Source organism: Osmia lignaria, chromosome 10 (assembly GCF_051020975.1).
Source record: "Osmia lignaria lignaria isolate PbOS001 chromosome 10, iyOsmLign1, whole genome shotgun sequence".
Classification (NCBI taxonomy): domain Eukaryota; kingdom Metazoa; phylum Arthropoda; class Insecta; order Hymenoptera; family Megachilidae; genus Osmia; species Osmia lignaria.
Window position 1 is genome coordinate 10672191 of NC_135041.1, and position 9491 is coordinate 10681681.

At 34.2% G+C, this 9491-nt stretch overlaps 3 protein-coding genes across 8 annotated transcripts; 2 read left to right on the plus strand and 1 right to left on the minus strand.

Moving 5' to 3' along the window:
- Nucleotides 1–937: 937 nt before the first annotated feature.
- On the plus strand, nucleotides 938–3535 carry LOC117611717 (deoxycytidylate deaminase-like). 4 transcript variants are annotated; one of them, XM_034339869.2, is made up of 4 exons: nucleotides 938–1113; nucleotides 1427–1632; nucleotides 1770–1983; nucleotides 2099–2325. In XM_034339869.2, exons 2-4 carry the CDS (start codon nucleotides 1449–1451, stop codon nucleotides 2118–2120), a joined length of 420 nt encoding a protein of 139 aa, XP_034195760.1. In that variant the 5' UTR covers nucleotides 938–1113; nucleotides 1427–1448; the 3' UTR covers nucleotides 2121–2325. The 4 variants fall into 4 exon arrangements, with proteins under 4 accessions (XP_034195760.1, XP_034195759.1, XP_034195758.1 ...); XM_034339868.2 differs by having other exon boundaries at nucleotides 940–1200; nucleotides 2099–2320; XM_034339867.2 differs by lacking the exons at nucleotides 938–1113; nucleotides 2099–2325 and adding exons at nucleotides 1120–1252; nucleotides 2390–3535.
- Nucleotides 3252–6453, minus strand: LOC117611708 (protein SHQ1 homolog). Of its 3 annotated transcripts, XM_034339852.2 has the most exons (10): nucleotides 6123–6453; nucleotides 5740–5868; nucleotides 5482–5672; nucleotides 5230–5420; nucleotides 4738–5142; nucleotides 4537–4660; nucleotides 4308–4471; nucleotides 4087–4241; nucleotides 3944–3991; nucleotides 3252–3535 (listed from the first exon to the last, which is right to left on the minus strand). In XM_034339852.2, the coding sequence occupies exons 2-10, from the start codon at nucleotides 5829–5831 to the stop codon at nucleotides 3394–3396; spliced, it is 1512 nt and encodes a 503-aa protein (XP_034195743.2). In that variant the 5' UTR covers nucleotides 5832–5868; nucleotides 6123–6453; the 3' UTR covers nucleotides 3252–3393. The 3 variants fall into 3 exon arrangements, with proteins under 3 accessions (XP_034195743.2, XP_034195741.2, XP_034195742.2); XM_034339850.2 differs by lacking the exon at nucleotides 6123–6453 and having other exon boundaries at nucleotides 5740–6051; XM_034339851.2 differs by lacking the exons at nucleotides 3944–3991; nucleotides 6123–6453 and having other exon boundaries at nucleotides 5740–6051.
- An 83-nt stretch (nucleotides 6454–6536) lies between these two features.
- c12.1 (spliceosome-associated protein CWC15) lies at nucleotides 6537–7631 on the plus strand. Its single transcript, XM_034339865.2, has 3 exons — nucleotides 6537–6815; nucleotides 6929–7235; nucleotides 7323–7631. Exons 1-3 carry the CDS (start codon nucleotides 6685–6687, stop codon nucleotides 7563–7565), a joined length of 681 nt encoding a protein of 226 aa, XP_034195756.1. The 5' UTR covers nucleotides 6537–6684; the 3' UTR covers nucleotides 7566–7631.
- Nucleotides 7632–9491: the final 1860 nt, after the last annotated feature.

Genomic DNA, 9491 nt, shown 5'->3' on the forward strand with positions numbered 1-9491 from the left:
TTCAACTAATTAGTACTTTCAAGTGACTAACGTTACATTTAATTGAAATCATGTTTCGATATTACTAATCAAATAGGAAACTTCATATCAATTCAATATACAAAATATTTTCTTGATACACGAGTACATTAGATGGAGTCGTTTTTTTTTTTCAATCCGTCAGAGTCTAAAAGAGTAAATCCGTTTAGTGTAAAAACTAATTATAACCTTTCGATTACGCAAAGGATGTCGCAATTTACGAATTATTAGCCCTTTTTGCGGGGAACGCTAAGTATACTTAGGGGTTGAAAAACGTGTCTGCAGTGCCGCGCCCAAGTATACTCATTTGCCTAGCACGGCGTTTAAAAAAAGCCTCCTGAACCTTGGGGTTTAGAGTGTTCAACTCGCTCATCATTTAGATAATTAAGAATAAATGCACATTTATAAAAATAAACCTTCCTAATAAAGTACCTAATTATAATTCCAGCGACAGAAAATAAAAATTACTTCGATGATACGTTGAACGCGTTTCGAAGTTTTGGATCATAATTACCTGCCCCCCACCGTTCCAGGGTTAAAAATGACAAATTTCCATGGAGATGAAGGATTTGAATGATTATCTATCGGTACCAGGAACTACCCCTGTCGTGTCTAAGAAGTTTGTCCTAAACTCTGCCACGTACAGATTATTACAGACTTTATCGATTATACCTACTTCGATGGAATGTTACTTTTGATATTTCATTACTCAGCTTCTATTACTCAGCTATCTATGAACTTTTGCAATCAACTTTGCTTTCAACATAAAAGCACAAGCATAAAAATAATTATCATTTAACACTAGTTGCAGGCATTACATCATATTTATCAACTACTCATTCAAGCATATCTACTTAATTATTTTCTCGATTATGAAAGTTCCCTTATTTTTTCAGGAAACTCTGACTAGCACTATAAAATCACTTCCTGTAGCACTATCAGTTGGATTACGTACACCTAATCGTGCAAACCAGTTGCATTATTGTTAACAATAAGACCTGTCTGTGTTATCTGGGTTGGTAGAGAAGGATCATATAATCTTATCGAATTGGAAAATGTATCTATCACTTAATGAACATTATATAAAGGCCTGCAGTGAGTGCTAAATGACATTTGTTACATATAGTAATAATAGCTATCATTGTATACAATTTTTGGGATTATAAACTCTGTGCGTGCAACGTAAGTAAAAACTAAGAACAATAAAAATGGCACTAGCTCATCCAGAAGGAAGGTTCGTATCACACGCCATATTGTATATAACAATATGGATGTCACATGTTACCGATTTGAAAAAGTATTTTTCTTCCCAACAGTTTTAGTGTTATAAATAATTGTGTATAAGTATTACTAATGTAGATGCTTATGTATCACTAATGTAATTTTATACTACTTTTCATTTTCGTAGAATCGAGACCGATGAGATCTTTATGGGAATTGCGCTTCTTGCTTCAAAACTCAGTAACGATAAAAACTGTAAAGTTGGCGCATGTATAGTACACAATGAAAAAACGATCGTAGGCGTTGGATACAATGCAATGCCTGATTATCGTGACAGCGAATTTCCTTTCAAAAAGAATAAACATAATTTCTTAGAATGCAAGTTAACATACGGTAAGCAAATGTTAATTGATGTTTAAAAATAAATACAAATTTAATTCGAAAAAAGTGGATTAAATATTCATACTTAAATTATACAACGTGATTTATTTTGGCACTATATCTTTATAATAATATCAGAAAATTTGCAGTATGCCATGCAGAACTTAATGCCATTGTGAACAAAACGTGTTGCAATATTAGAAACTCCACCATTTATGTTACTCGTCATCCATGTAATGAATGTGCTAAATTAATAGTACAATTTGGAATAAAATCTGTGGTATATAAGGACAACCCACATGAAGGGATGAACGACGTTCTGGCTGCACGGAGAATATTTGACACAACAGGTGTTACTGTAAGGTATGTCAATTGTTTATATTATAATATGTTCATTTTTATTCAATTTCCATAAACGCTAAAATATACTGTAAAAGAATTTGAAGTTTAATAACGTCAATTTAAAAAATTCTTTTAGGCAATATATTCCGAGAAATTAATCCATAGATTAACCCATTTCTTTCCGAAAATATTGTGAAGCTAAACTTCGGGTTGGGAGTAGTCAATAGAAAAGTTGTAGTCAATGTAGAACGAGATTAAAAATAAATATAGATGCAAATAAAGATTTGACAAAAAATTATCATTGATGATTATTCTATTTTACTAGCAGTAGTTTAAAGTTCTCGCTGAGACTAGCTCAAAACCGTAAAAAATTACAGAGCTTTCAATTTTTCTATAGAAAGTTTATGGGTTGTACATTTTACCTTAGGGGTTCCTGATACCCATGATGCTATAATGCAGTGACTATAGATAGTAGTCACTGTATAATGTCGGTATGCAGAGTGTCACCGGTGCTTCGGGGTCTGTAACACCCCAAAATGGATATTAGGTCGGTGTTCCGAGAGCGGGCGCTTCGGGGTCCCTGATACCCCACGGTGATATTAGATCGCTATCCAGAGGGCGTCATTGGCGCAGCGGGTGTAGCGGCCGGCGTCAAAGTTGATAAAGAAGAAAATGTTCATTCAGGAGAAATTCTCAACGTTGCTTTTACCAAACATTTTTGTTAATCATTTATTTTCATGAATAAAATTCAAATAGCTTTTCTGTACATTCATTCCTTCATCATTCATCAAACTATCAAGACATGTTAACCTTTTCTAAATTTCTATTTCAATAAATCATTATAATTTATACTTATGAATGTTCCTGACACCCCTGGATAAAATCAGGTCCGTATGAAGAGGGCACGATCAGTAATAATTGTCCTCTAATTTCTTTCCGGAGTTTATTTAATTTACTTTATTTATTTTCTTTGTTTATTAAATAAACTCATCGAAGGGGAATAACATTTATGATTATATCCCTCTTCTGGGCCTCCGCTGAAGACCCCTTTTATTTCACTTTTCCAGTTATTTATATAATTTTATTCCTCTTTATAGACCAAGGCCAACCCTTTCAGTTATTAATTATTTTATCCTTCTTGGTGGCCAAGACCCACGCTTCCTAACTATTTATTATCCTACTCCTCTTTATGGACCAAGGCCTCTCTACGCAGATATTTATTTCTTCATTCTTTTTATGAGCCACGCGGGGACTACCACTAAATCACTGTATCTCCGTATCCCTTGTATTAATATAAATACACGAAATTTTACTTATTCATTAAAATATGTATTTAAATAAATATAAGAATTTGAAAGATGTTTTTACACAGATTTTTGGAGTATATCGTTATCAAGGATGTAGAAATACATTATATGTAAAAGTTAAACGTTAAGTGCATCCTTCTGGTTCACTCGTGTCATCAGAATCTAAACTGCTACTATCGCTTGTTGTTGTAGTACTCGAAGTAGTTTCAGAATCACTTTCAGAATCTGTATCGCTGCTGTCGCTTGAACTCGAGCTACTTGATAACCTGTACGAAAACAAACTATATATGTATTACATGAAAGGATAAATTACATCCTTTTTTTATTGTGCAATTATCTCATGCGTTCTGTGCAAATCTGATTGCAATTTATTATTTTTATGTGTATATCATTAACTGCCGATGTTGGAAATTGATATTTATGTGATTTGTAAAAGAGATGTGCATTTCAGTTAGTGTATTACATTGGTGCACCATAAATTAAGGCATATGATATGTACAGTAGCGAGTATGGTAAGCTTCCTTAACAAAAATGGTGATGTCATTTTCTCTAGGGAAGCCTACTGTAATTACAATTATTTATTCCATTTATTAGGGGTATAATCAATTAAGCTTTGTTAAATTGATAAAGTTATCAAAACAAGTTATTCGGAACAATTCTATTAAAATACTTACAAATATTTTAAAGAATGTTTGTCTTTAATGTAGTATATAGTCTTTGGCCTTTAAAATAAAATTATACAACATAAAGACATAATATTTTCCAATAAAACTGTAAATTTCGCTCATTCATCAAGGATATTATTTCTTTTACTTACTTGTTCTTGTCATTGTCATTAACTGTTAATTCATCCATTTGATCCACCACCTCGTGAACAGAATTTTCAATGATAAGATCTTCTTCTTGAACAGAGTAAGCTGCTTGTTCTAGTTCTATTAAATCAAGCCCCATTTCTTCCTTACTAGGTTGAACCTTGAAAAGAACATATATATTTTAATATTTTGTATAGAGTTCTTGCTAAAAATTCTAACTACTTACATTAGCAATTAAAGTGTCCAGTAATTCTATTAAAGATTCATTAATTTGTTGCAACCAAATTAGATAATCTTTTATGTACAATTGATTTAGTATATATCGTGGTTCGCATGAATTATTAAACATACCGTGAATTTCACAGAAACGTTTTATAATATATTTTTTACCTAAAATAAAATATATTTAACGTAAGAATAAACCAATTTTAAAATAATAATGTTTAATTACGTACCTAATTTAACAACTTTCTTCACATCCTCAAGGACTTTTATAGAAAGCTTCCAATTTCGAAAAAGTGGATAGCATATTGATCTTCTAAAACATGCTTTTATAACTTCTTCTGGAGTGGAAAAATCCTAAATAAACGTTGTTATAAATGTACGAAATCATATAACATTAATATTTTAACAAATTTATACAAAGACCAACATACATCAAACCAAGATAAGGTCGAACTTAATTTATTGATAGTCCAACTACTTTCAACTGTATTTTCCCCCAATGTTGTTCTATGATTATAACAGCTTCCAAATAAAATGTCAACCAAGCTTAGAAGCAATCTATCTGTCTCTTCATTATCTAATAAATATTCTTTATTCGGAAGCTCTTTCAATACATCTATTTCACTTTCATTAAATGAAATATTTTCTTTTTCCAAAGTATCCCACTCTGCAGTAAACAATAGGTATGGTTCTATACATTCTGGTTGCATGAGATCTGCTAAATAATGTTCCTCATTAAAATCTGAAAGTTCACGTTTCTCTCTTAAAATTTTCCTCTCAGATTGCAGTGTTGTATCAGGCATTGGAAGATCTATTACTTCTTTAATCCAAGCTGACTAAAATTAAAGATAGAAAGATGGCAAAATATAATCAATTTTTACATTAGTAATGATACATAAAATTGTTATTCTAAAATTCTATACCTCAAAAGCTACCAAAGCTGCAGATATTTTATTTGCAAAACCATATTTTGGTGAAGAAGATAAAAGAGGTATAGTTTCTGTAGGATTGTTTTGAGGTATGTACCATTCATCTCCATTTATATTTTCATTTAATGTTGAGTTATGCTCATTTGATATTTCATTTATATCTTCTGAATTTGCTGATGGATTGCCTATAATATAAAAAATATGAAAAACCTTGAAAAGAGAATTATGTATACATATAATATTTACCAATTACTTCAATGTTAGGAACAATTGTGCTCTTCTTTTTCTGTGGAGCTAACAATGTACTTATCATATCTAAATTTTCAAAATATTCTCCATGGTTTACTTTTGAGAATCTTAAAGAAAAATCTCCTTTCTCACAATCGTATGATCCAAATGATGAATCATTTTCTTCAATTTCACGTGGGAGTCTCAATCTGAAATAGAAAGTTTTATAGAATTTCTTCTCTTTCGACCTAACTCTTCCATACCAAAATATTTTACCTCAAATAATATGGTGTAGAATAAAATCTAAAATCTGTGCCTTCAACATAAACCTCTGTATCTTTAATATTAGCATATGGTGCATGAATCATAATTGCAACTTCTGCATCTGTTTGGGTTATTTCAAATCTGGGAGTCAACATTTTTGCAATGTAGTTGAAACAAATTAATTTAATTGAATAATATTAAGCAATATTACTATAAACATTAATATACACATAGCATATTAACAAATGCTTTATTGTATTTCACAATTATTTATATACAATGAAATACAAAAAGTCATTAAGCATTAAATTGTTTGAAAAATATATAACGATATGTAAAATGTTATTATATACAATAATGATATCTTCTTCCTTTATTTAATATTTATATTCAACCTTGTATTCAGTAATTATATACATCTTAAAACTTCAAATTTTTATTTCTTCTTTTCACTTGTTATTTACTTGGGGTTTAGTAATTTTACAATATAAACTGTACTTCAATAATAGCTGTAAACAGCAATGTAGCACTATCGATTATCATTCGAAAATCATCCACTAGTTTCAGGACTGCGTAATTCACATAAATAACAAGAAATAATAGGGTGGCTGAGAGGGACGTGTATTAATTTCAATATTGATGGTAGGTGGTGCAAAAGTCAATGGAAAAGGGACCAACAGAGGAATACGGCTATGCAATTCCCTACGCTCCCTGCCCAGAAATGGGCAAAGGTGAGCCGAAAGGGGGCGTACATTAATTCCAGTGCTGATGGTAGAGAGTGCTGAGTACAGTCATATTTTTAATACAGAGTTGGGTAGTGTAGACTATATGCAATCCAAGCAAATGCATATTTTTGATGTGATAAACGATCAGCTGGATATTAAAAAATTGTAAAACGTATTAATAAAAAGAAAGTAAATTAATTATATCAAAGGTATTGAATAATTTTTAAGCAAAATGACTACAGCTGCAAGACCAACATTTGAACCTGCTAGAGGCGGACAAGGACGTGGAGAAAAAGATTTAAGTGCAATATCAAAACAATACAGCAGTAGAGATTTACCGTCTCATACAAAACTAAAATATAGGTATTTTATTTATTTTATACAAATTTTAAATAATATGTATCCATTTGTATTGCGTTTTGAAATATTAGACTCAAATTTTAATTCAGTAGAACATAACCTTACCTGAATTTTAGAGAACATGGACAAGGAACAATAGAAGAATTGAGGAATCGTGATTTCCGTAAAGAATTAGAGGAGCGTGAACGTGAAAGGGAGAAGGAGAAAAGTTCTAATCGGCGTATGATAGAAGCACCTAGAGAAACTTCCACGTCGAGTGCAAAAAGACAGAAGCTTGATCAAGTTCCTACAGCAAGCTTAGATGCAGATGATCCTCTCGATGATGATGATTCAGAATCCGAAAGTGATGAGGATGATACTGCAGCTCTTTTAGCTGAATTACAGCGCATTAAGAAGGAAAGGGCTGCGGAACAGGCTAAAAAGGTAAAACTTTGCATTTGACTTTTTACAAATGTTTAAAAACTTAAAGTTGTCGTTACTTTCATTCTAACATTGTTTTTAACATTGTAGGAAATGGAGAAACGGCAGGAAGAAGAAAGGATAAGAATGGAAAACATTTTGTCAGGAAATCCTTTATTAAATTATTCAGCTCAAAGTGCACGAACGGACATGAAAGTCAGGCGACGATGGGACGATGACGTCGTGTTTAAGAACTGTGCTCGTTCCGAACCTAAAAAGAAGCATGATGTGTTCATAAATGACTCGTTAAGAAGCGAATTTCATCGTAAATTTATGGAAAAATATGTTAAGTGAAGACACTGCTAGAAAGATTACATTGCATCTGTACATACTTCTAAGTTAATTTCATTATACCGTAATTGTACAAGTTTCATACTAGAAATTTACAATTGGAATGTTGTGAGAGAGTATTTATACAAGTTTAAAGTACGTTAAGGACAATTTACTTCGTAAGCAAATTTCATTAAACTGTATTTTACATATCTTACTCGTGCGCTCCTAACTACTTTATTTAATATAATCATAAAATCCATTTAATTAAATTTGAAAACAGGAAGTACTGTTTGATGCTGACATTTTATCAGCAAGCTTCAGAAGATCCTCCATGCCTGTATCCCATGTTCCATCCACTTATATAAGGGCGAAATTAATAATTCAACATATTTTCTCGTCAAATATGTAAAAACAAACGTAAAAATCTTCAGAGAGTGCGAGAGTAGAGTGAGCTGGAGAGGGGTGAGATGGATTGAGGTAGCATGTATCGGAGATGGTTGTTAGTGCGAGTAGGAAAGAGAAAGAGCAAAACGGAGGGAGAGGCAAGTGTGCTGGAGTTTGTCCAGGCAATGTAGGTACGTGTTTCGGTAGCGGCGCGATCCGACCTCAGCGGTGGTGGTGCTGGCGGCGGCAAGCGCGTGTAAACCGCTGGGTCAAGTATAACCGGTCCCAGGGTCCCCGGAGCAGCCGGAGGCAGCAGGCAGTCTACCGGTACGACGCGCAGCTGGTTATCGTTGGTAGACTCCCTGGCACCGACCTGGCCAACTAACGCAACAGGGACATACAAGGGGGCCGAGCCGACTCGGCAAGGAAAGACAAAGAAAGAGAGACGACCGTTCACCGGTAGATCGCTTCGAGATGATTTCTGGGAAGAGACATGTCGTACGACCGATCAGACTTGTGCGCGGCTAAATTCATTATCGTCTTCTATTCGCCTCTTCTCAAATCTTCAAATTAGTCCTAAGACATTGGTTCGTCCAGGTGTTATTATTTGGCTGGTAGTAATGAGATGTATTTGTCCGGGGGCTTTCTTGTGTTCATTCATTGAAATTCTTCACCTATTAAATTTCCTACGCTATAAATTCATGACAAATCAATATTCCATTGTCTAGACATGTCCAAGGTGTGTTTATTCTTCACAATTGTCCAAATTTGATCATTTCGAGTTCTACCCTAACGACGAAGAAACAAAAGAGAAGTTTGCACGAGAAAATACGGTAAATGAATGGGACAGGCGGTGGGACTGCGTCGTACTGAAACGCATGGTCGTTGATTTTTCTTCGAGAGGATAATCTTCGAGGGAGGGATTTCCCCGGTGAACGCACCTCTGGATTCTGCAGCGGCCGATGCTCGACGGGAATTCGCCCTGAGGGTACTCTCCCTTCCCCTTCCTCTCCCTTTCGCTCCTTTCCTCTCCCTCTTTCCCTTAGACTCTCTTTTTCTTCTTATCTCCCTCCCGTGTGTCCATTCCGCTCTCCTCTCCTCTCCTCTCCTCTCTCTCTCTTCTGCTGCCACATTTTTTATTTACCTCCTATATTCCTCTATTTATTTTATTTATTCTCCGTTTGCTGTTGGTCAGCCGAGAAACACACAGTGTGCCGAAGGAAGAAAAGAGACGGAGAACGAACTGCAGCATCTCTTGCTTTTCTCCAAGAGTTCCATCGACGAACGTGCAGAATGACGAGCCAGGGCTGTAAGCTACAGAACGTTTTATTGGGTGAGCTGGGTATGCATCGATAATGGAATTTCCGGTGATGCTTTCAGGATTATCTCTTTGAATTAAGAGGCAAGCATTACGGAATACGGTCTGAGTGTGTAGCCGACACCTGTAAGAATCACAATGGTATGCGCTTAATGGTTGTCGCACGAAACCAGTAGGAGTTGCTAGCACCGGTGAATAGAGGAATTCAACGAAACATCGTTAGTCTAAAGCGTAATTAAGCAGGA

Coding starts and splice junctions, on each gene's coding strand:
- LOC117611717 (XM_034339866.2), top strand. CDS start 1,227: ATGGCACTAGCTCATCCAGAAGGAAG. Junction 1,633..1,769: donor AGAATGCAAGTTAACATACG/GTAAGCAAATGT, acceptor GAAAATTTGCAG/TATGCCATGCAGAACTTAAT. Junction 1,984..2,098: donor ACAACAGGTGTTACTGTAAG/GTATGTCAATTG, acceptor AAATTCTTTTAG/GCAATATATTCCGAGAAATT.
- LOC117611708 (XM_034339850.2), bottom strand. CDS start 5,882: ATGTTGACTCCCAGATTTGAAATAACCCAAACAGATGCAGAAGTTGCA. Junction 5,421..5,481: donor TCCTAACATTGAAGTAATTG/GTAAATATTATA, acceptor TTTATATTATAG/GCAATCCATCAGCAAATTCA. Junction 4,661..4,737: donor CGACCTTATCTTGGTTTGAT/GTATGTTGGTCT, acceptor ACGTTTATTTAG/GATTTTTCCACTCCAGAAGA.
- c12.1 (XM_034339865.2), top strand. CDS start 6,685: ATGACTACAGCTGCAAGACCAACATTTGAACCTGCTAGAGGCGGACAA. Junction 6,816..6,928: donor CATACAAAACTAAAATATAG/GTATTTTATTTA, acceptor CCTGAATTTTAG/AGAACATGGACAAGGAACAA. Junction 7,236..7,322: donor CTGCGGAACAGGCTAAAAAG/GTAAAACTTTGC, acceptor TTAACATTGTAG/GAAATGGAGAAACGGCAGGA.